At 51.9% G+C, this 24,752-nt stretch overlaps 1 protein-coding gene and 1 pseudogene across 1 annotated transcript; both read left to right on the top strand.

Moving 5' to 3' along the window:
- The window catches only part of LOC147528130 (uncharacterized), a 252,799-nt pseudogene extending 240,168 nt beyond the window's left edge, over nucleotides 1-12,631 (top strand).
- SOX2 (SRY-box transcription factor 2) lies at nucleotides 8,839-9,786 on the top strand. The gene has a single exon (XM_086618440.1). It carries the CDS (start codon nucleotides 8,839-8,841, stop codon nucleotides 9,784-9,786), a length of 948 nt encoding a protein of 315 aa, XP_086474566.1.
- Nucleotides 12,632-24,752: the final 12,121 nt, after the last annotated feature.

Genomic DNA, 24,752 nt, shown 5'->3' with positions numbered 1-24,752 from the left:
ATCTCTTTTTATCCAGGAAGACTAAAGATCCGTACTCGACCCCGCTAAGCTCCGGGCGCCCCCCCTCTTCCGGGGCCGCGCCGGGCGGGAGGCGGCGCCGCGCGCGGATGGCGGCGCCCCCTGTCGGCCGCGCCGGGGGCTGCGCGCTGCCCGCGGGAAAATTCCGCGGGAGAGGGAGGCTGCCTCCGCGGTTAGAACAGGAGCGCGTGGAAGGGACTAAAGGGAAGGCGAGAATCCGGCGTCTGGAAGTGGTTTGGAGTCGCTGCGGGGTTTTACAGTAAGCGCGGCGAAGCAGGGAGAGGCAAGGTGAGCCGATAGCCCAGCCCAGAAATCACGGAAGGGGAAACTGCCTCCGGCTTATGCTGTTTGCTCTATGGATACACAAACACTTAAAAAAAAAGAAAAAAAAAAAGAAGTTACCGATTTGTTTCTAAGCAGAGCTTTCCGAAAGCCTGGGTCCTATAGAATTATTGATATATGGTGCTCTTCCACACCTAGGAAGTGCTGCAGCGGGACCAAGCCGCTTGCTCGGGCTCTGCTCGCCGGGCAGCAGGGCATCCTCAAAAGACCAACTTCTTTATTGGTAGTATTAGGCTTAAAAACAAGGATTAATATCTCCCCGTTCCAAATTTCGGTGTTGAAGCGCTGTCAGGAAACGCCAGCCTTTCAGAGGCTTCTGCTCATGTTTTCCTCCCAAGGTGTTTTAAATAAGTCAGCACTGACAGGTGTTGCTTGTGAGCAGCGTTCCACGTTTCCTTTTCATTAAGGAAAAATTTTCTAGAAGGCATCTGTTTAAACCCGAAGCAATAAAGTCGTCTTCCCCCTCGCCCCCCCCCCCCCCCCCCAAAAAAAAAAAAGAGCAAAATAAACACCCCCTCCCCCAATTCCTGGAAAAGGAAGAAGTGTTATCTTAAGTGAATGCCTGGAGTGGGGTTTTTCTTCCTCACCGTGGAGATGACAGATTTAAAAGAAACCTGGGTGATATAAAACGATTAGCCAAAATATGTGAAGTGCTGCATTGTCACCAACTTTTTGGATGAATTAGCTACTTATTTTGTAGGCATGTACATAGCTCTGTGTAGTGCATTTAACAGTTGCATTTGCGAGTTGCGGTAATACCCAGCACGGTTTATGCGTCTTGCATGAGAAGAGAAACACTAATGGAAACCAAATTATTTCTGCTAAATTGGGGTTATTTTGTATCTCCTGTTGACAGCCTGGATGAAAGTCATAACGCCGCAGTTTTTCCATTAAATGAATCCTATGGCTGTTGGTCTCACAATAAATTTTTCACTTTAGAAATTATATACGAATAGCTTTTTTTAAAACAAAAAATATTGTTTGTAGCGTGGAGTATACTTGCTCCATTCTCTCAGATTGATCTCCGCTTGAGACTCCTAATAAGGCAATTCTGTAGTAAGAGCGTCCAAAATAAGACATAGCATTTTCTATAAATAATAGCAAGAGCCCTGTGCAGATTTCCTGCACAACGGAATTCCCAGATTTCCTTTACTGTTTCTTTAGTTAGCATGCGTTGGGTATATATAACTCTGAAATTAAGCAAAAATATACATCTGTATAGATCTGTCAAGCTAGCTATAAACAGAGATATTATATGTCAATTACCGCAGGAAACGGAAAAAATACCGAGCGGTTGGTACACACGGTTTAACGTCAGGAGGCACTTTACGAAAAATTTAGTGACTCCTGCTGAAAGGTGAATGATTAACCCGGTTCCAGAAGAGGGGCTGTTAGTGCTCCCCTTAGAAACAGCAGTTGTGAGGGAGCTGTAAAGGGGTCGTAAACTCCCCCCTCCGAAGGGCAGACGTTGGCACGTTAAATCAAGGGTCCCGAGTGATTACTTTAACCAAAATGCGGTTTTCCTGGGCTCGGTCCGTAACTCAGCCGCCGGGTTTTATTCTGCGGATGTTACTCAAGGGAGCAAATGCTGTAAATCGGGGATCGGGTCCCAGGCTTGGCAGAGAGCTGGCAGCAAGAGAGAGTTAGCTCTGTGCTCCTTCTCGTCCATCTCCGCTTGGAGGAAAAGTGCATTTTTAGTTTATTTATACCTTTTGGAGGGTTTTTTTTTTTTGGATGCCGGCATTTCCTACATCTCCCTCTCGAGCGGTGGAAGGGCAGACTTGAAGAAAGAAACCAGGGAAATAATTTCAAACGTCAGTTTCCCACTTTACCTTTTCTTTCTTCTCCCTCAGCCTCTCCCTGGCACATGCTGCCCTGAGCACCTCCCTCCCCGCCGCTGGCGCAAGCCGCGCCGGTGGGCACCCCCGCGGGCCTTTCGCCCCATGTTCATCCGGCCCCACCGGGAAGGCTTCCGCGGGGACAGGCAGGGTGTTTGGAGATGCCCCTCTCACCCGTGCTTTCCACGGAAAAATGGCCGTGACACCCCCCCCCAAAACACACCCACACCCCCAACCCAGAGGTGCTCCAGATCCTGACGCGCCTAAAACGCTCCTCCCGTCCCCGCTGGTCGCACTCACGTCCGTGGCCCAAACCTGGGTGGAGGGCGCCGAGGAGGCAGCAGGGCTCCCCTCTGCTGCCTCGGGGGAGCTGCCTCTCCCCTCCCGCGACCGGAGGCACCCTTGCCTCCCCCCCATGCCCCCGGGTTTCCTCCTGCAAAGGCTCTTTCAGGTCTTTGGGTGGAGGGCAGTGGCATAGACACATGGGACGTGGTAGTGGTGTTATTTACGGCACCGTCTCCCTGCTCCGATTAAGCGCCGTCTAAATATGAATTCACAGTATAGACAGCTAGTCTATAATTTGAATTAAAATCCCCCCAACGAGCCCGTCGCTGGAGAATTCTGAAACCACGAGCCTAAGTTGACACAATGAGCCCATGGTGTCAATAAACCATGGGCGAGATGGAGAGATTGTCACTCCAGACCATAACAGTTCTGAAAGTGTCATTACCGTCTGTCCTGTCAATGAGCTCCAAATTAAGGACTATGAGGAACAGCGAGATAAAAGTCAGCGTCTTGGCTCCATTATGGGCGATCGTGTCAGTGATCTGAGAATCACTGGAAAGGGCTTTTTTTTTTTTTTTTTTTTTTTAATGTACTTTTCAAACCCTGCCTCGGGATGCCAGGGTTTGAGGTGCGCTGAGGAAAGAAGCAACCTTGAAGCACCCCAAGCTGTGCCTCAGGCGTTCCCATTGAAACTGCCAGAGCTTCTTTGGGAAACGGTGTGAATTCAATGGAGAGGACGGAATAATTCCATCAAAACTGAGCTGGGGCCAAAGAGGACTTCATTTGATTTGGGCGACACGTGTGATCCCATGAACAGACACTTTTTTACACCATTATTTTCTTAAGTCAACACAAAGATGGTGGAGGGGAAAGAGGAAAATGAAATAGAAACCTCAACTTTGGCAAAAGACAATACGTCTCTATTTGAGATAGCCCCTTCCAGGCATTAAGACTTTCAGAAAAGGTCCCCAGTCTTTCTCCTGCGAGCCTGAGAGAGTTAAGGGGATTTGTTCACGAATTGGAAACCTTCAGTTCTAGATTTTTGTGCCTTCGCGGTTTAAGCAAAGCAGTTAGAGTTCTTCAAGAGAGGTTTTGTGTTTAATATACGTGAGTTCATCTAACTACAATGGGAAAAGAAAATTTATTTGTTCTTATAAAACTAGGAAGGAAAGATATAAATAGACTGCCAAAAAAGATCCTGCTCGAGGGGGCTGCCTTCCCGCTAAAGGGCCTACATTCAACTGCAATTCCACCCCGTTATGTTGTGCGGTAGTTCCTGAGTTTATCCTCGCCACCGGTGCTCGATTTTCTGATTTATTTTTAAGGTCACGTAAGAAAAAGTACGGGCTTCAATTATAGTCTCCTCTGGGAAGGAGGTCCGGGGAGTGTTATTAAAGATGCAGGGGAAAAATCGCGGAGAGTTTGAGGAGGTTGTTGGCTATTTATGAAGAGTCCTGGAAGCGTGTTTGGACAATCGGCTTCTCCATGTATTGAGAAGCCTTTTGAAAGCGACTTTGAGAGGTGGTGTGTGCGAGTCGGCTTTTCTGTTTATTGTGTACGTTAAACTCGTCCCAGGATCTGAGGTTTATTTATTTATTTATTTTAATTTCGCTTCTCATAGCACTGGAGAAAGGTGGAGCCGGTTCTTTTTCTTGTCATTCTCTTTTCTTTTTTTTTTTTTTCTTTAACCTCCCCGCGTTTTGTTTTTTAACGCCCTAACCTCCCAGCCGCAGCGCGCTCATGCATGCGGTGGTCGCCGGGAGGGGAGGTGGCAGAGGGGCGGCTCGGAGGGCACGGAGGTGCCCGCCGCCGCCGAGCTGAGGAAGACATCGGCGGCGAGGGGGAGCCGCGCCCGCTCCCCCGGCCCCCCGGGGTCCCCGGTCCCGGCGGCTCGCAGAGGGCTCGGGCCGTGCGCTGGCCGCCGGCCGCACGTGTGCTCGCCCCGCGGTTTCATTAGGGAGAAGGAGGATGAAAGGGGAGGCCGGGAGGAACGCGGAGCTCCCTCTGCATTCCCCGGCTTTCAAGGGTCCTTAGAGCCCTTGAATGAAATTATTGGGCGAAATGGGGTCTGGCGGGAGCGGCTGTGACTCGCCCCCCTCGTTGGTTTGTACGCGTAATGCCACTTCTGAGAGCGACAACCGGGCTACTTGCTGGACAGGCAGGAACAAAAAGGAGATTAAACCGTTTTAAATAATAATAAAAAATATCCAAAACGTAAGCAGAGTGGATTACACTCACTCCAGCGCCTCGATTCCCCCCAGATCCCACTAACTGCCCCCTTCGGGCCTCGCAGAGAGGGCGGCCCGGGCCGGGCCGGGGCAGCGGCGGGGAGCCCCGGCGGGGCGCGGGCCGGGCGCGCCGCCGCCCTCGCCCCCGCCGAACTTTTGAAGTTTATTTGAGTTCTTTCTTACTCCAGTGCCCGGCGGTTGTCGCTGGGTGTACGTCCGTCGCCGTGCGAGATATTTATTTGGCTGAGGAAATCTGGCGTTTTCCCCACCTCGGGAGCCTGCAGGAGGCTGGGGAACCGCGGGCCGGGCAGCGGGGCTCCTCCTGCCCCCTGCGCCGTCCGTGGCCCCTGCCCCTTCGCTGGGTCCGTACCCATTCGAAATTTGTTTTATATCCTAGTGCGTTCCGTGGTGTATCTCCCCAACTTTTCCTGGAGACATTACTGCAAACTCCCTATGTGGTATCTGAAATTCCCCAGAGATTGGGCTATAGTTAGTGCGGTGCAACTTCCCTGGCTAACTTCGGCTCGTGAGCGCTGGGCTGTTACAGCATCAGAGCGGGAAGAGGAAATTTCTCTGTACGTTTTCGTTTTCGCTTTTTTTTTTTTTTTAACGTAATGAAATTAAAACTTTTGGAGCTCACAGTTGACATTTTGCAGAAAATTGAGTTATCAAGGCAGTAATTATTTCACAGGGAGATAAAACTCTCATAGCCCTAACTGTCAAATAGGGCTCTTTTCAGATTTTAATTACAAAATAAAATTAGTCTGCTCTTCCTCGGAAGGGTTTGTGAGTGGCTAAACAGAGCTTTCCCCAATACTGGTGGTCGTCAAACTCTGCTAATTAGCAATGCTGAGAAATTCCAGTTAACAAGGACATTCTCTAAGTCTCTGCAGGTTCCCTGCCGTTCGCCTTCATTTCCATAAGAAGATTAAGAGTGGAGGGGAACACACTCAAATGCAGATGCAGAAAAGAAGCGTTTTTAACAAGCATCATAATAGTAAGATGCTTGGCTAGTTCTCACCTAATTACTGCAAGTTAAACCTCTATTTGCAGCTAAGGACAAAAAATGGAGCTGCAATCTCCCATCTCCACAAGACTGCTTAATACTTTGCTTTAGATTGGTTAGTAGTAGGTTCAGGGGAAAAAAACGATGATATGAAAATGTGTATATTCTTTCCGATACAGTTAACACGATAGGTTGTATCCTTAGGGCTTTTAGAGAAATCGGCGAGTATTAGAACAATAAATACATGAAATCCAAGTAGTTAACATTCATTTTCTTTTTAAGACACTCATAACCTGCAAATAAGAGTGCGTGTGCCGCAGAGCCCATCACTGAGAACATTTGCAGACTATTTGTTTAACGTAAGCACTTTTCATTTCCATAAATTATACCAAAGGCAATGATTTTTTAAATCCATTCAGATTAAACCGTCCCTCCACAGGCGTCCCTTCCAGCCTGGCTATATCCTTCCAGAGAGCGGTGTTGTTATTGTCATTAATACAGAAAACTCAGAGACCATTTCATCATCTTTATTTTATCGCCAGCATCCCGGTCTGCCTCTGCTTCCGCCTCTGTGTGTGTATGTGCATATTCCCAACCAAGCGCACCTCCATACCCAGAGGAAAGTCAGAAAATGCCCCAAAAGAGCCATCGCCCGCATTTTCTGCAGTGCATTATTATTTATATATGCCAGATAGTTTGTTGCATCGATAATTAAAAGTCAATTAAAATAGAGCTGTAAATACTCCCGATAACACAATTCTTATGCATTCCCCATCCTTTATTCCTATGATAAATGCAATTAGGAAAGGGCCAGGCCCCGAAAGGCCTCCAGCGTGCACCGGGCAGCCCATGCCGCCCCGGACCTGCGTGGAGCCCCGTGCCACGCACCCCACGCACCTCCTGCAGCTACAACCGGAGCAAAAATAGCACTTTGCTTGTGCTCCACCAGCCCTCAGTTATCAGTTTATGACGATGAACAACCAGCGCCGCCGCCCACCCCCCTCCTTTTTTTTTTTCCCCAAACTTAATTATCCTAAGATTTTTTTTTTTTTTTTTTTTTTTAATAACGTTATCAACTGCAGATCAAAGGGAGAACAATAAGAAAGTAAACAGCCGCCGTGCCCTCAGGAGTGTCTGGGCAATCAGAATCCGTTTACATCCCACATCTCGTAATTTACACCTATTTTTCGACGGTTTAACCTATCACTTATCTACGGGTTATATATACATTTTCGAATTAAACACATTAAACCCGATAGGATTTATTTGCATAATCCACAGTCGGGAAAAGATGCATCCTTGTTCGCTGGCGGTTTATTTATTATTACTATTATTATTATTACTATTATTTAGATTGGGTGTAATTGTCCCTTCCCCCCCGCCCCGGCTCCCGGTCCCCCTCCCGGCGGCGCCCCCCCGCCCGGGGCCGGCAGGGGGCGCCGCAGCGCCGCGGCTGAGCGCTGCCCCGGCCCCCGCCCGCTCCGCGCCCGCAGAGCCCGCCCGCGCCCCGGCCCCCCGCTCGGCGTCCCCCGCCGCCCCTCGTTCCCTGCGGCTTAACGCGGTGAAGGGGATCGGATCGAAGGGCGGAGCAGCCGTGTCGGAGGGGGGGTGAGGGGGGGGGGGGGCGCGGAGCGGCGCGGGGCACCGCGGATGGGGCGGCCGAGCGGGCGCGGCGGCGCGAGTGGAGCGGCTCCCCCCTCTCCCGCTCCGCGTCCTCTCTCCCCTCCTTCCTTTGTCGTCAAGTGCGTTTTAGCAACAAAGATCCCAACAAGAGAGTGGAAGTAAACTTAGCCGGGGCTTTGTGCGGCTCGTGTAGTGACAACAAGAGAAACAAAACTACCTATTTGTAGCGCCGGGCCGCGCTCCCCCCGCGCTGCGCGCCCACCCAGCGCCGCCCGCCGCGCACAATGGGCGCGGGGTAACGTTACGCCGCCGGGCCCGGCCGCGGGCAGCGGCGGGACGGAGCGCGCCCCGGCCCCCCCCAGGCCCTTCAGAGGGGGTCCCTGCCCCGCTTTGTGTTCTGCACGAATGGTATTTGGGGGACCCGCGTTTGCACTGGACAACCCCCATCCTCCGAGGCCGGAGGAAAGGGCTTGGTGTGGTATGCCACGGCCGGAACGAAGCAGGGCCCGGGGTACGGCCGGGAGAAGGGCACAGCCTCTCCCCAGGCTGCGCGGTGTGAACTCGGGTTCCCGGCGGCAGCAGGCAGCAGGGCGGCCCGGGAGAGGCGCGGCGGAGGACCCGCCTGCGGACTTCGCTTTCACGGCCCGGACGGGGCGAGCGCTGCACACGCAGGGCCCCGCGCAGCCGGGCGGCCCCCCAGCACCGAGAAGCACTGACAACGGGGGAGTGGGGGCCCGGGGGGAAGCTTTTCCCGCTCCGCTCCCCCCATGGCTTCTCCCAGCCCCAAGCCAACATCAACTTAAAAAAAAAAACCCAAACCAAAAACACACGTAGCAACAATGCTGTTTACCCACTTCCTCCAAAAGGCGTGTGTGACCTGTTGCTGGAAGGGGAGATACAAAGGCTTCCCAGTGGCTGCCTGGGCCGCCTCCGGGCCCGCCTCCCCCGCCGAGCCGTCCCGGCGGCTCCGAGCCCCCGCCCCGTTTCATGCAAAACCAGGGGTAGAGACTTGTCCTCAGTGGCGGAGCCGCCGCGCGCTGATTGGCCGGGGCGAACGCATTTATTCCCTGACAAGCCCCCGTCACATGGATGGTTGTCTATTAACTTGTTCAAAAAAGTATCAGGAGTTGTCAAGGCAGAGAGAGAGTGTGTGTGTTTGCAAAAGGGGGTAAAGTAGTTTGCTGGCTCTTTAAGACTGAGGTGGAGAGAGAGAGAGAGAGAGAGAGAGAGCGGCAGGCAGAGAAAAGGGAAAAAGGAGGAAGAAGTTTTTTAAAATCAAGGCTCCGGCAGTAATAATAGCAGTTATTGGCATTATTAATCCATCAGCGAAGAGGAAGATCCTGATCTTGATCCAAGTGTGGTTTTGGGGAGTCCCCCTCCCCCCTTTCCTACCCCTCCCTAGGAGGAGAAAAAAAAAAAAAAAAGTCCGGCTTGGGACTTCGCTGCGGCTGCTCCTCGCTTCTCTGCTCAAGGCTGGTTCCAGGCAAAAGTAGTTTGAATGTACAACATGATGGAAACCGAGCTGAAACCTCCCGCCCCCCAGCAAACTTCGGGGGGAGGCACAGGCAATTCCAACTCGGCCGCCAACAACCAGAAAAACAGCCCGGACCGGGTCAAGCGCCCGATGAACGCGTTCATGGTGTGGTCCCGCGGGCAGCGGCGGAAAATGGCCCAGGAGAACCCGAAGATGCACAACTCTGAGATCAGCAAGCGGCTCGGGGCGGAGTGGAAACTTTTATCCGAGGCAGAAAAGAGACCCTTCATTGACGAAGCCAAGCGGCTCAGAGCTCTGCATATGAAGGAGCACCCGGATTATAAATACCGACCCCGGAGGAAAACCAAGACCCTCATGAAGAAGGATAAGTACACGTTGCCAGGGGGCTTACTGGCACCGGGCACCAATACCATGACGACTGGGGTAGGGGTTGGGGCCACCTTGGGAGCTGGGGTGAACCAGAGGATGGACAGTTACGCGCACATGAACGGCTGGACCAACGGAGGCTATGGGATGATGCAAGAGCAGCTCGGCTACCCACAGCACCCGGGCTTGAACGCGCACAACGCGGCGCAGATGCAGCCCATGCACCGCTACGACGTGAGTGCCCTGCAGTACAACTCCATGACCAGCTCGCAGACTTACATGAACGGATCGCCTACCTACAGCATGTCTTACTCCCAGCAAGGGACCCCGGGCATGGCTCTGGGCTCCATGGGCTCAGTGGTCAAGACGGAATCCAGCTCCAGTCCCCCCGTAGTCACTTCCTCGTCTCATTCAAGGGCTCCTTGCCAAGCTGGGGACCTTCGGGACATGATCAGCATGTATCTACCAGGTGCTGAAGTACCAGAACCAGCTGCCCCAAGCAGACTTCATATGTCCCAACACTACCAGAGTGCACCTGTTCCTGGCACAGCCATTAATGGCACACTCCCTCTATCACATATGTAAGACAAAGGGGCCGGGGGGGGGAGGGGGGAGGGGGAAGGAAAACTAAACAAAACAAACAAACAACAAAAAAACTTTTATTAGAAATTCTGGACTTTTTTTTTTTTTTTGGACTATTTTTGTACAGAGAAAACTGGGGGCGGGAGGGGAGGCGAGGGGCAGAAATTAAACCGACAGGGAACTTGTATAGATCTCAGAGGGGAAGCAACTACACAAAACTTTTAAAAAGTTCTAGTGAAAACGGTAGGAACTTTGCAGAAAGTTTGCAAAAGTCTTTACCAATAATATTTAGAGCTAGACTCAAAGAGCGAAGAGGAAAATGTTTTAATATTTGCAGGCAACTTTTGTACAGTATTTATCAAAAGAAACATGGCAATCAGAATGTCTGTTGGTAATATAGAGAGGAGGAAAAAAAAAACTCGCGAATTTGCCAATTATTTTTTAAAAATAGAGTCTACTTGCAGCATTGTGGCTTTAGCAGCTGAATTTATAGCAGCTGTGAGAGGAAAGGAAATTATTTTACAGCATTTGGACATTTAAATTGTTTTAGAAATTGTACAAAAGACAAAAAAGATAGGATGAGTACTTGCGAACCATGGGCTTGGTTTGCTGTAAAGGGCAAACGTTTAGATTGTACTAAATTTTTTTTTTTTACTTGTTAAAAAGCAAAAATTGCCATGCAGGTTCACACGCCGTTTGTTAATTTATAATAACTTTTTGTTTCCAGACTATGTCCTGTTCAAAGAAAAGTAAAAAAAAAAAAAGTAAAAAAAAAACCAACCTGAAATTACTGTGTTTGAAATATTTTCTTATGGTTTGTAATATTTCTGTAAATTTATTGTGATGATATTTTAAGTTCTTTTTTTTTTCTCATTTTCCGTAGTTGTATTTTAAAGATTCGGCTCTGTATTATTTGAAATCAGTCTGCCGACAGTCCATGTATATATTTGAACTAATACCATCCTTATAACAGGTACATATTCAAGTTAAGTTTTTACTCCATTATGCACAGTTTGAGATAAATAAATTTTTGACATATGGACACTGAAGTTCCGCTTGAGTCTTGGATTTATTTTTGTAACGCAAGATGTTTTTTAAATAATTCATGCGGTAGAAGGTATCGTCGTAGCCAACCGAGTACGATAAATAATGCAGCGATATATATATCGCATGAATATTTTTATATGTGTGTACGTAGACAGAAAGAGAAAGTACGATAGCTTTAATGGAATAACCGCCCGTGCCTCCTTCGAGGGGACGGGAATGCGGAGCGAGACGCTCGTTTCCCAGTTCCCCTCCCTTCCGCGGAGGCCGGGTACGATGGGGTAAGGGAGGTTTCGGACTCGGCCGCTTTTGACCACTTGTTGCCCCCAGCGGGGCCGAGCCGGGGGCTGGCGGCAGCGGCAGCCCGGCCGGGGCGCGGCGAGCGGGCGCCTTGTTCGCGTATCCCGATCATTGATTTCTCTCTTTTCCCGACGGCGCCTTCTGCCTCCGGGCTACGCAGGAGGGGAGCCGGCTTTTCCCGGCTGGGAACCGTAACGCGGCCGGCCTGGCGGGTGCAGCTGCGGCGCGGCGCTGGCAGGGGGCTGAGCGCTCCCCGCTCCCTTTGTTCGGGACTTGCCAAACTTTCCTCTCCTGGCTTCTGGGCAGAGCAGGAGGAGGTGAGAGGTGGGGGCGGGGGTGGGCTTGGCCGGGCCAAGGTAAGAAACAACAAAAAGCGGACAAACAAACAAACAACGGTCGAATGCCAGAGACTTTCACGCTTTGTCACAGCTCTTTCTTGAATCCTATTTCTTAAATTGCCAGCGCGGTGTAGCCCCGTTTCGGACACTCTGCAGCCGGTCACAAGCCCCAAAGAGAAGCGGTGGCGCCCGCCAAGTAGGAGGAGAGATCCGCCATCCGTGCCAGGTAGAGTTTTACTCCGTACAGTTGTAACCGCGATTGCCGAGGAGACGGCTCCGCGCTGCTGCGCGCTGGCGGCCGCGGGCCGCGCTCCGGCCGGCGGCAGGGCCCGTCGCCCCCGGGCAGGGCAAGGGCAGGGGGCTGCGGGCAGCAGAGCTGAGCAACAGCAGCGACAGCCCCTGTTCCTCCCCTTGAAGCCCCAACGTTTATTTGGTGTTGCTAACGCGGCTGCGGTTTCCCTTGGGAAACGCGCGTGAGGGAGGTGCAAATAATGATAATAGTAGTTTTTAAAAACCGGCTATGAAACTGGGGGCACTGTGATTGCAAACTGGTCGTGTGTTCGGCTAATGGCGTGTTGTGCATAGCAAGGAAAGGATGTGATGGTTGGCTCAGGCAAGGCACAAAGTGGGCACTTTGGCAGGGGGGCAAGTGTTACTCAGCTTTTCTTTTTTTTTTTTTTTCCTAGCATTTCTTGTCGGTCACTGGATTTCGCTTTAGCTCAGGGAGGAAGAAGGCAAGGGGAAAAAAAAAAAAAAAAAAAACAACAACCAACCACAAAACACTAAAAAAACGTTACCTGGCTGCTTGTGGCTTTTATTTGGTAGTGCTGTTTCCTAGGCTCAGTTCTGGCCTCCATCCTTGAAGCCTGGTGTCCAGGCGAAAACTAATGTAGCCAGACTAGGAGATGGGGAGTTTTACTCACTGCCTGGTTTTGTAGTTTAGCTCCCTTTGTCCCTTTTATTTATGCACCGTCGCTGTGCTTGTGCAACATAGCAAATTCTTGCAGATTCCCAAACTTTTTTACTTCTTTTACGTTAACCCAACGAGTAAAATGCTCTTTTTCAGAGCTGTGAGCGTTTGCAGTGCGTCTGGGGATTATTCACGTGGTAACGAGCCCACATCCCCGCTCCTGCTCGCCTCTCTGGGAAAAGAGAACCAGGAATAAAAGCCCAATCGATATCGCGATTCCATTTTTTAAAAGCGAATCTTAGCCAATTAACAGCAATAAAACCTGGCCCCTTTTTGAAGTGCTAACTAAAACATTCGAGGGGGGTAGTTGGAAATGTTGGTCGTTTTACGATTCGCACAGAGAAGGCGAGCTAATACCATTAAACAAAAGGCACTAAGCCACATATTCAGGCTCAGTGAATTCAGCAACTTTTTATATGGGCAATTTGTTTAAGCTTAGATTTCAGAGTATGATGTAGAATATATGTTGTTGAAACCTGATCTCTCTTGAACAGATTCCTTCCTTCCATCCATCCATCCATCCATCCATCCATCCATCCATCCATCCATCCATCCGTTTAGAGAGGATAACCCAAAGCATTTTACACGGACAGCTGAGCGATTTTATTTTTCAAGTGTTACTTGGAGGACCGCCATTGTCCACTGCTAATTTTAAATTGAACACATTCAATAACCCCATTTACACCTAAGCCATTATCCTGGGCTTTCGTTTATGGCAGCTGAGACATGTAGCAGAGCTCGTGGATGTATTTTTATTTTGGTTATTGAAGACCTTTTGGGTTCTCCGTGTTTTCCCTCTCGAGAATTGTTGTGTGCTCCATAGCCAGGGTGATGCTTGGTCCAAGAACGCCTGTGAAATGTTTCGCTAACCTTCTACAGAGCCGAAATGAATCCCCGGATAAGATTATAGTTTCCCCTGCGATTTTTTTACGGCTTTTTAAGGACTGGGATGTTAAAATATTTTGCGGAACTGGAGAGGTAGATTAGCAGGGTTTCTTGCCAAAGCTGGGAAGCTGGTATTACAGACTGTCCCAGGGGGAAATCGCTCACATTAACCACTAAATGAATATTTGACAAGGGCTCATTCGGGGGTATTATTACTACAAACGGGTCCCTACTGGACTTTCCAAGGGTCAAAGAGCAATGGTTCAATTAATTATTTAGACTGTTAGTAGATTTGGTTGTAATAGCTGTACTTATTTCTGCAACCGACAGCTTCTTGCGGTGGGGGACCTGGGGAACGGCCGTCTCCGCCGCGCAGCCCCGGCTCCGGCCCGCGGCGGGCAGCGACGGGGCGAGCGGCTGCCGGCAGACGTTTCTTGGCTGAAAACGGATTTTTATTCTGTGAGATGCCCACCGGTGCCGTATGGGGAACCGGGGGCGGCGGGGATGCCCGCAGCAGCGTGTTCTCCCTCCAGATTAAATTCCTCCTCGTCTCCAACGGGCAGAGCTGTGCGTCTGTCTCCGAACGGGAGGCAGCGAGCTCAGCAATTTGAGTAATATATAATATAGGTCCCGCTGAAGGAAAGAGGCCCATTACTGATAGGTGTGATTAAATACACTTCAGTTATTTAAATCTTGATCTAACTCAAATATTAAAATCTAAAGCCTGCTTCGGTGCGTACGGATATATGCGAAAGGCTGACGTTCAGATGGCAGGAGAGCTTCGTCCTTGCTTTTTAACGCCAGCCATCCTCATCTGACACTGTCGTTTCAAAATTTTTGTAGTTGGGGGGTGCGAGAGAAGGGAGGATTATTTTGTTTAATTTCTACAACAAACGTCCGCAATAGTAGATACTGAAAAAAAAAAAATGTTGGGAGTGTGCGATTAGGTGACAATAATATATGTTGAATGAATAAGAGATAAGCTGCAAGGGGGGAGAGGGAAGCAGTAATTACAAACCCAATTCATTCAGCTTTTCAGGACTTTTGTTGTGGGAGCTCCATTGACGGGCTTCGAGCTGCCAGTTTTCTCACATTAAAAAGAACTGATCAGCGCCTCAGGGGGACAAGCAACACCGCTTAACTGCATAGTGATGGGGTCCTCATTTAGAGCCATTACAACAAGAAAATTAAACAGAGCCTTTGTGTGCACCAGGTTTACTTTTCAATTGCTGACAGTTTATAGCTAACTGCTCAGAGATTGAAGTTTGATTGCGATTTGATCGCCTGCTAGTTAGCACCGCCGCTATTTTAGTTTTGGTAATTAAACCCAGTTTTTCTCACTATGGAATTGCAAGAAGTTTGGTTCTATTTTGCTTTTGAGGAATCAATTCGCTTGGTAAGGACGTACAGCGCTGAAGTGAGTGTGGGGGCTTTTTCGCTTGCGAGCTGAAAAGAAAAAGAACCCAGGGATGGAAGTTCTCGGAGCTGCATACTTGGCTGTGCAAGAACGGGAGGGCGAGGAGCTCGGTGCCCCGCGCCGGCACCGCGCCGGGCGCCCGGCCGGCTCTGCCCGGGGGCCGCGCCCGCGCCCCGGCCGCGCTGGCGGCTTCACTGCGCGGCGCGGAGCTGCCTCCGCCGGCAGGTGCCGAGCGGGCAGAGCGGGCAGGGGGCGGCGGAACCAAGCAGACCCCCAAACCTTGCCGAGATGATTTTTGAGCTTTGCTTCTGGAGTACGCGGAGGATTTGCAGTGGCTGAGCCGTGTGTGTGTGTGATTGTGTGTGGGGGTGTGTGTGTGAGAGAGAGTGTGTGTGTGAGAGAGTGTGTGTGTGTGTGTGTGTGTGTGTGTGAGAGAGTGTGTGTGTGTGTTTGTATCCGTGTGCGCCTGTGCGCGCAGGGGGAGGGGGCGCGCCGAAAAGAGCTATAATTTTTCCTTATAATTTAGCAAGGTTGGTGGAGAGCCGGGCTCGGACCCTTACTGCAGGGAAAGGTCCGTCCGTGCCGGCCCGGCTCCCCTGCGCCGCTGAAGACCTGTTGGCAGGAGCGCCGGGGGGAGCCCGTGCTCGGGGGTCCCGGCCGGGGGCGGTGGGGCGGGAGCGGGGCCGGGCCGGGCCGGGGAACTTTCTCCGTAGTTTCTCTCCGGTCACTCCGGCTGCGGGAACCAGCCCGGCGTGCCGCCGCGCAGGACCTCTGCCATGTGGACGAGAGCTTTTTACAGCGTATATTTCTGTCTTTTTCTCTCTTAAAATTTCTTTCTAAAAATTCTTTTAGGGTTTCTATGCGTTTTGTTTGCTTCTCCTTCCCCGCCGATAAAAGCCTCTCCCTCGCTCCAAGTGCGTTTCAGACTCAAGTCACCGGGCGATTACTCCAAGGCGGTTGACTTCTTCAGGGTAGCGAGAGGGGGGTCCCTGAGGGGCACCCCATGGGGCGGGACACTGCCAGGCCGCTCCCTGGGGACCCAGCGGAGCTTGGTGGGACCTAAGTGGCGATGCCGCCGGTTCCTAGAGGCTCTGGGGGCCGCGGAACCCCGGCAAGCCCCGGGGAAGCCCTGCCAGCCCCGGGACATGGAGCTGGGCTGTGTCATCTCGGCTCCGCAAAGCGCGTCCCTCTCTCCAGAGGCCAGCAGCGGGCACAGGGCTGCCCCGGCCCCTCCCGCCAGGATATGCCCCCGCTTCTGGGCAGGCGACGGGGACCCCGCACCCTGGGCCGCTGCCCCGGGGCAGCTGGAGGGGAGGCCCGGCCCCCTGCGGGCTCCCCCGCCCCGGGACCTCGGTGACCCCATCATCTCCGCAGCAGTTAGGGCTGATGACGTAATATGGGCTCTTTTTTTGCAGAAAGTCGTGATTAAGGGGGGGGGGGGGGGGGGGGGGGGCGGGATTGGGGGGATGGGTGAAGGGGGGGAATCCCACCGGGTGCTGGAGAGAAACAGGCCTCTGCGGAGCCTCTCCCGCGAGGAGCCTCCGGAGGGAGGCACATCCCCGGCTGCGGGCCTGATCCTGCGAACCTGCCTCCCGTCCTGCCAGCACCTCCCCGGCGCTGGGGAGGCCCGGCCGGGCGAGTGGAGCTTACTCGGGCGAGTGAGGACCCCCGGGGCCGGGTCCCGCTTAATTAGAACCGAACCCCACCGCGCTCTGCAGGGCGGCCGGGCCGGCTGGCTGCGCGCCGGGAGGAAGCCGAGGGTCTGGGGAGCGGGGCCGGGGCCCGTCCCCGCGCTGCCCTCCGCTCCGGACTCCTGCCAGGGGTGCGGGTGCCACGGGAGAAGCTCTCCAACACGTCCTTCTGGCATTTCTTGGAATGATGGTTCCTTTAAGCTCTTACAAATTGCAAAACTTGCGGAAGACAGAGAAATAATTAATGTATTAAAACAAGCAGCGAATTCCTCAGGAGGCACCTTATCAACTCCAGCCACACTGGCTTCATCCCTCCTCGTATGCTAATGCCCCGTGACGTCACCAGCGCCAGATTGAATGTGAATCAGTTATGAAATTATTAGTTTTAGCTTAAAAAGCAATCTGGCTCTCCCGCGAGTGGGGTTTGCGCTGCTGCGGGTTCTCGCTCCGTGTCCTCCCCGTGTTCTGCACACACAGTAGTTGCGACTTTCCTGTCACATGAATCAATATTTCCAAAGCACACATCCGAACTGGGGCTGATGTAAAGAAACCCATAGATTAGTTGGGTCCCGTTTCTGAGACGGCAGTGTCTTCCTTATCGATACACACATTACACCCGAATCCAGGCAATCGGATTTCCTCCTACTTTTCAGGTAGGCAAGAGCTCCTTGTGATTTATTTCTGTTAAGATTCCACTGAGGAGGTGTGATTCTTTGCCAGCGTCTGAGAAAAAATCCCCCGGAGTGTTTGCTTTTGCTTGCGATAGAGGAAAATGGGCCGGAAAGGGGGGAAATACAGACTTTTTTTTGTTTGTTTCAAGTAGAAAGATTTTTATTTTGCATTTTGAAAAGGAGAGTAGCCCAGCGGTGGAGAGCCAAGGGATCTGCGCGGGGAACAATGGGAATTAACACCGTTTCAGTCGCTGAGGCCACTCTAATTAGATGTCTGGATCCGGCGAGATCAAATACCTGAATCTAAACCCCTCGGCTCGGTTTCTTTTGCTTGCAAATGCTTCTGCAAAATGGTTCTTGAAGAAACCAAACTAACCCTAAATTCCCCGGAGTCCCTTTGGAGGAGTTTTGCCGGTGACAACTTTCTCCCCTGGTTGGGGCGGCCGGCGCGTCCACTCCCCGCGGTGGCCGCCGGCCCGGAGCTGCCCCGCCGCCCCTGCCCGGGCACCCACGGTAACAGCCCCCACCAATCCCCCACCCCCCCAAATGCTTAAGAGCACTTTGGTCTCTTTGGCAGTTTCTTTCTCCCCGTCTCCCGAGAGCAGGCTGCTCTGCTACCATGAATTATGGATAAACTTGTAGCTCTTTCTCCTGAGGACACCCGACATCGCCCCTCGCTCTGTCCTTTGGGGCTGCGGGGGCCCCGGCGCGAAGCTGCCCCCGGCCGCGGGCAGGGAGATGGCATCGCTCCGGCTCCTTCTTCCAGCAGCCCCCTAAGCAAAGAAAGGAAGGAAGAAAGCAAGAAAGAAAAAGTTGTAACTGGCTGAGAAGTGAGTTTTCTGACTAATGAAATCCAAAATGAGTGGCGAATATAAAGTATTGTAAGATTTCTTCCCTGCCCCCCCGGCACTGATTGGCAATACTTTTTTTTTTTTTTTTTTTCTTTCTCGTGTGTGTTGGTTTGAAAAGCAGGAAGAAATGTAATGAATTGAGTGCTGTCAGAGATGTCTTCTCTGTTGATGTGGTGAATGGCAGTAGCTCCCTGATCCAGTGCAGGTGCAGTAGAGCTGGGGAATAAAAGAGGGGGGCTCTCTGTTCAGTGGAAAAAGCACATTCCCTACAATAGACCACACACTGCCAGCCAGCACGGCATCAGCTCACACTCTCAGACTTTTTTCGCCTCTTTCCACAGCCCTGAGCTCACAAAATGGCTATACATTAGCACTAGTTAGGGTTTGCTTTTAATGAACAGTTGTGACTCCTTTTGACCAACATTTAAATCTGCTGTGCTCTCTCTGAAGACAGGTCTGTTTTGATCACAGGTTTTAAAAAATGGCCCGTTTCCTCACAAGGTGGCTCATTCAGGGCCATCAGTTGCATTTGATAAAAAAAAAAAAGGCTCTCGATTAATAAACCACGTTTTCCAAGTGCTCCTAACGGGAAAAGTTTTTTTTCTTTCCTTTTTGAAAAAATATATATAATAAAATGATGTGAGGAGGAGGAGAAGAGACACTGTTTTTAAATGGATGAGATGGTCTAATCCTATACACGAACGCATATTAATCCTGTTTAGAGATAACCTGTCTCTTTTTTGGCTTAATATATTATCCTTATACACGGATAAAAACTTTGCGCTCCGATTAATTCGGTCCAGATTGGTTTTTCTTGGCTTATTTCTGTCACTTTTTTTTTCTTTCTTTTTTTTTTCTTCTTCTCTCGGCAATCTGCTCAGAGGAAGCTAGATGGTTACACTTGGTTACTCAAGTTTTATTCGAAATTATTTCCAGAACGAGGGCTCACTCCTCAGCCAAGGGGGCTGATTGATTCTGTCCCTCCCCGCCTCACATTTAATGTGCCTCGTCCTACCGCGGCCAAGGCAATGAGCCGGGATTTTCATGTCATCCCGGAGCAGCCCTTGCTGATTCCTCTTGCACCTATCCTGCAAGTAGATCAAGCTCTTTTGGATATACTTGCTGATGCATTGCGCTGAGGAAAATTGCTTGGCGTTGGCTTACAAAAACCCATGTTACTGTGAAAGTTCTTTTTTTTTTTTTTTTCTCACCTAATCGTGGTAACAAATAGCATCAGCTCCTGGAACAGTTTGACAAAGCCGTCCTGTGCCTGCATACTGCTAAACGGGAGAAGCTGACAGCTAACCAGTTATTACCTGGGCTCCAAGTAAACTCCCCCTCCCCAGCTGATAACAAAACGTGTTGGCAATAAATGACATTAGAAATAACAGTCAGATGCTGGTGGGTGCCTGGAGCACGTTTCCAGGGGTCAGATCTTGTCATCCCCCGCACAAAAGAACGGATCTTGTCTACATAGGAGAGAAGAGATCATATCGATGCGCCTGTATGAAAAATACAGATCGCTTACACTTTGTTTTCGGGATGTTTCACACACGGAACATCACCGCCTGACAGCGCCTTATTTACTGCCAACAAGTTGGAGCTCTCCCACCGCCACCCTTCGCCCCGTTGCGCCTTAACACTAAAAGAGGGAAAGTCGGGGCTGTGCCGGGCGGTGCCCCGTCCTCCCGGGACGGGTGTGCGCAGGGTGCCCGGCGCCGCCCGGGAGAAGGAGGTGCGAACCGCCGCTGCTCCCCGCTCCGCGTTTCCCACTTTCTTTCCCCTGCGCTACTTGATAGCCTTTGTGTCCTATTGCTGCACACACCCATAATTAATCCTCCTTCTTACCGCTTACATCCCGGACCCAAGGGGCAACTCAAACCTATTTAGATCGCCTTGGTTGGTTGCACAAATTTAAGTGGCAAATGAGTTATAAACCTAATAACTGCTTTAATAAAAATAATTATTTGATTATGGCAGAGGGAATTTTCTTGAGTGCAAGGATGCGGCTGGGTTTGCGTTTTGGTGGCGGTGAGGCTTGGTTTTGGATTGAACTCAAACGCCTTATAAAAACCTTACTCTTAAAAAAACACCCCAAAACAACAAACGAAAAACGCGCCCCAAAATCCCAATCCTAAACCCAACCTTACATCGAGAAAAAAAAAGTCGCCCCGATTCGCGGAGCTTTGTGGAACATTTCCCGCGGTATTCGGAAGAAGAATTAATTTGTAAACAGAAAAATCAATATGAGATTTGGGTGGCTTTGAATTAATTGAAAACAATCAACACGAGGGACCATTAATCACAAATGCCGGTACCTCTCTCACTTTTTTTTTCCCGTTAAGGGTGAAGTTTCTGCGCTTCTTTCAAGTGTATTTGCGCTTCTGGTTTTACAAGGAAAAGTGAGGGTGCAACAAGACCAGTCGCGTTGTCCTCTCTATACTTTTAACGCTAGCATATTGTTTGATTACTAATTCGAGTTAATATGATCTTTATGGCAACATAACAGTGGATAATTGGCCCTTTTTCTGAACAACAATGTAAATCACAATCGCTTTATTATTTAATAACGTCAAACGCTTCGTTGGATTGGCCCCGACAGAGAAGACCTTTTCTTTCTAGGCAGTGTTGTTGAGAAAGAACAATGCAGATCTAATTGTGGAGATTTCAGAAGTTGGCTCCTGTAAATGAACAGCTTAGATATGGAAGTTCCAGCAGATGTCTGCACTTTTCCCTGTGACAAACCTTGTAACCCCCCTTCCTCCCCCACTGCCCCGTCCTCCCCCCCTCCCCTACTTATTGAAGATTTTTTGTTCTCACATCCTAGCAACAACCTAAATCTTCCAGTCGCAAACGCACCCCTTTCCCCCCGTTGCTACACAGCACTTCAGATGGCAGGCTTAAGCGTACACACCAAATTAGTGCTTGGCCCAAGGCGCGCTCGCCCCGAGCCCCGGCCCCCCCGTCAGCTGCGGGCCGGGGTGGGGAGGGGGGCGGATTGTCGGGCCGGCGGCGGGGAGGGCCGGCAGGGTTTGGGCTCTGGGCGCTGCGGTTCGCCACCTTCTTGCCAGCCCTGTAAACGTGCCGGGGGTTTGTTTTGCAACAGTTTGGAGGCGACTGCAAGTTGCGTACGCCGTTCTGTGGCAGGAGAGGTGCCAGGGCCTGCCAGAGCCTGGGGGGGTGGTGAGGCGAGCCCCTCGGCGGAGCCCCTCTGGGTGTCACCAGCTGCCCTGGGGAGCTCCTTCTTGTCCGACTCCCTTGTCCGGCCCAACTGACCCGAACCCTCCCGGCTCCACCACGACATCAGCAATGAGACTGCCTCGGGCGGGGGCGGGGGGAGGAACACGGCTGCGGGGACAGGAATCCCCCCCAGAATGGCTCCGAGGGAGAAGTTGTGCGACTTCTGACAGGGGGGAACGGGCATCCCAGCGCGCATCCGCACTTCCGTCCCGATCCCCCGGTCCTGGGCTGCGCGCTGCTCCGCGGAGCGCCCCCCGGTTTGGGCGCTGCGCAGGTTTTTCCATTGCGCTTGAGGCGACCTGCCTGGGATCGGCGGGTCGGGGAGGCGGATCCCGCTCCCCTCCTGCACCGCCGGCCCCTCCGAAGGTAATTCCGCGGAGAGGAGTTGATTTGGCAAACTTTGGCGGAGGGAGCTGGCAGCGCTGCCGAGCCCCTGCCCCGTCCTGCCGGCTCGCCCCCAGCCCCAGCGCTGCGCTCTTTGGTGCGCGCTGAGGGCTCCGCCAGTGGGGGGCTGGCGGGTCGCTGCCAGGGGTGTCAAGAGACGAGGCAGATACACCAAATTCGGGATATTTTGCCTTCCTTTTGTGTTTTTTTCTTTGATTCCTTTTGGGTTTTTAAAATTTTCGACATAAACTAGCTAAATCCTCTTCCGTACCAAGCGCAGCGAAGCCCCTTTCTGCTCCCTCCCGGAGTGCTCCCACAGCTGTCCGGGGCAACAGCCGCCACGTCGCAGCGATTCGGGTCCCGGTGCTGCTCCTCGGGGCTCCCCGGCCCCCGGCACCCCGCCCGGTCAGCCGACCCGGCCGCGGGACACCGCTGCCCCAAAGCCCGGGGGCACCAGCCTCACACCTGCCATAGGTGGGGTTTTTGCTCGTTTGCAAGAACCCACTCGAGGGAAGTATTGAAAACACAGACCTGATCCCTGAAATTTCCCGAAACAGAAATCCAGGTTCAGTGACTCGGGGTTGCCAGCCCTGCCTGCAGCCGTGGGAAGCGTTTGATGAATCCCTGTTGACCTTTGAGCCTTTTCCTCCTCGAGTGGGTGGAAAATCTTGATTTTTTTGTTGTTGTTTTCTTTTTTCTTTTTCTTTTTTTTTTTTTTTTTACTTTGCCCGGCTTGTTTGTCTTATAACTTTACTTTTCCCCGCTGGCATCACCTGGCGGGGGGAGCACCGCGCACGCTGGATGCTGCCCGTGGAGGCAAGGGGGGAAGTGAGGGCGCAGAGGAGAACGGGGGGCGCCGGGCTCTCCTGGCCGGCAGCGGCGGCCCCACGGCGTCCCAAGGGTTAACCGCGCCCGCTTCGGCGCTCTGCGCAGCTGTGGATGAAACCGCCGCGACTTTCCCCAAAATCCAGACCAGGAGACAGATCTCCCGGATCCGCAGGCTGCAGCGGGCCGGGCCGGGCCGGGCCGGGGGCGGGGGAGGCCTGGGCGGGTGCCACTCCCCCCCTAATGAGCTCATTTCCATGTCTGCGCCTCCCGCAACTGTGAGAAAATCCGCCGGGACATCCAGCGTGCCGATGCGGCCTGGGCTGCCCCGGTCTCCCCGGTGACAGCGCCCGCCCGGGAGCGCCGCGCCGGCTCGGGGGGGGAAACTAGATAAATACAATAAAATAAAACTTCTCCCGGCCCCGGCTCCTCGCAGGTTTCCGCGGAGGGAGGGCGGGGGGAGGGACACCCCTCGCCCACGCGTGTCTGCTGTGGGGCCGGGATCCCTGGACGCCCGCCCGGAGCCTTGCACGGGGCAGGGGGAGGGTACGAAAGTGCCCGGGGACAGTCCGGGAAGGGGGAAGGGAGAGCTGAACAGCCCCACACTTATCAATAACAAGATGTATAAATATCAAAGTGAAGGAGCCCGAGTAAGTCTTTCTAGAAGCGAGGAGGAAGCTTAAGCAGCTTTCTTTAATGGTGATTTGTAGCTCTGTAAGGGGCACGGATAGCAAATACCCTGCAGGTGCATGTTGTAACACTGCCATCCGGACTTTAATGTAGATTACTCTCCAACTCGTTTGATCGGTCCTTTGAAACCCTTTACAATTGCCTGTGACGAACCGCCAGTCTCAGTTTTTTTTTTTTTTTTCTTTGAATAATGCCTTAAGGGTAAGTCCTCGGGGCTTTTAAAGATCTCCAGCACATTTAAAAAAAATCACGTTAGATTTTTACTTTAGAGCGTGGCTCCTTGTCTCTCAACTTGGGGCTGTTAACAGGCATCTTTTAAATCATTAATCATCTAATAACCACCAATTTTGCTCTGGAAGCAAGATACAGGGATCTTCTAAAGACCTCCAAACATTTCTATTGCTTTTGGGATCATACTGGTTAAAATTTAGGAGGCAAACACCCCATCCCTCCTGCTGAAGCCCTGGAGCTGCTGGGTCTCCGGTGTTTATTGACTCTGTGCTGGGTAATCCTATGCTGAAGGCCTTTCCTCTGGCCATGCAGGAACCCTCGGTGTGGGTTTAGAGGGCAAACTCGAAGGGTGAAGCAGGGGAGAGGCCCGGTGGGAGGGTCCTGGAGGGTCCCCCGGGCCTCCCCCGCTCCCCTGCCGACCCTCCCGCACCCCGAGCCTGCCCTGGGACCTTCGCCCGCCGCTGTGTCGGTGCCTCCTAGCAAACAGTGAGCTTTTTTTTTTGGGGGGGGTGGGGGGAGACAAGACGAGAGGACTCAATAAATCCCGCAGATGTTTCCATTCTCTCTGCAAATAACGTTTAACCTTTAATATTTATTCGTTACTATTAATTCAAAAAAATAATTACTGAACTTTTGGCCCTTCAACTTTCACAAGCCGCTCTTTGTTTCTCTAAAATAAACTTGGGAGAAGCGATCTCTCCGTATCAAACTAGGGATTTGAATTAAAGGCCCATTTGGGACACTTGAGACTACAAAGGGTTACACATAAATAAATGCCACATTTGCCTATTGCAAAAGTTTTCTCTGTCCTTTCTCAGTCACAACAGGGGAGGAAAAAGCCGCCGTTTATTATCTAGCGCTGGGCAGGAGCAGCCCCTCCAGAATGTGCTCTTAGATTTGGCCGGCAGAAGAGGGACTCTTTTTTTTTTTTTTTTTTTTCCCCTCAACAGCAGCTCCTTTTGTTCTCCAGATCTCTTTCCCAATTTCAAGCTTCACTTGCAGATCCTAAGTTTGTTTGTTAATGACGCTATAACCATCTGGCTCGTCCTACTTTCCAAAAGATATAAATCTCCCCAGTTTCATTGCCCACATTATCATTTAAGTGCCACCATAGCTGGAAGAAAAATATGCTTTCAAGGCTGCAAATTCTCTTGCACGGAGTAACTTCCCCGGGCGCGGAGCTGCCGCCCGCCCCGCCGGGCTGCGGTCGCTTGGCAGGGATGGCTCCAAATGGATTTCACCTTGCAGCGACGCTGGGAGAGCGGGAGACAGCACGATTTAAGTTTTTCCACCAGAAACTTAAGTGAATCTCCCCACCCCACCCCCCACCTCGCCTTTTGTGGCTGTTTAATGCATCTGGCTACTTTGAACCGTTATCTTCGGCGGGGAGAGGGATGCCCGCCCGCACGGCGGGAGGACGGCGGGATGGGTC

This window comes from Tauraco erythrolophus, chromosome 11, assembly GCF_009769465.1.
Source record: "Tauraco erythrolophus isolate bTauEry1 chromosome 11, bTauEry1.pri, whole genome shotgun sequence".
In the NCBI taxonomy this organism is placed as follows: Eukaryota; Metazoa; Chordata; class Aves; order Musophagiformes; family Musophagidae; genus Tauraco; species Tauraco erythrolophus.
This window is presented reverse-complemented; position numbering and strand designations above follow the sequence as displayed.

What these genes read in the sequence shown, in the direction of transcription:
- SOX2 (XM_086618440.1), top strand. Translation starts at nt 8,839, where the DNA reads ATGTACAACATGATGGAAACCGAGCTGAAACCTCCCGCCCCCCAGCAA.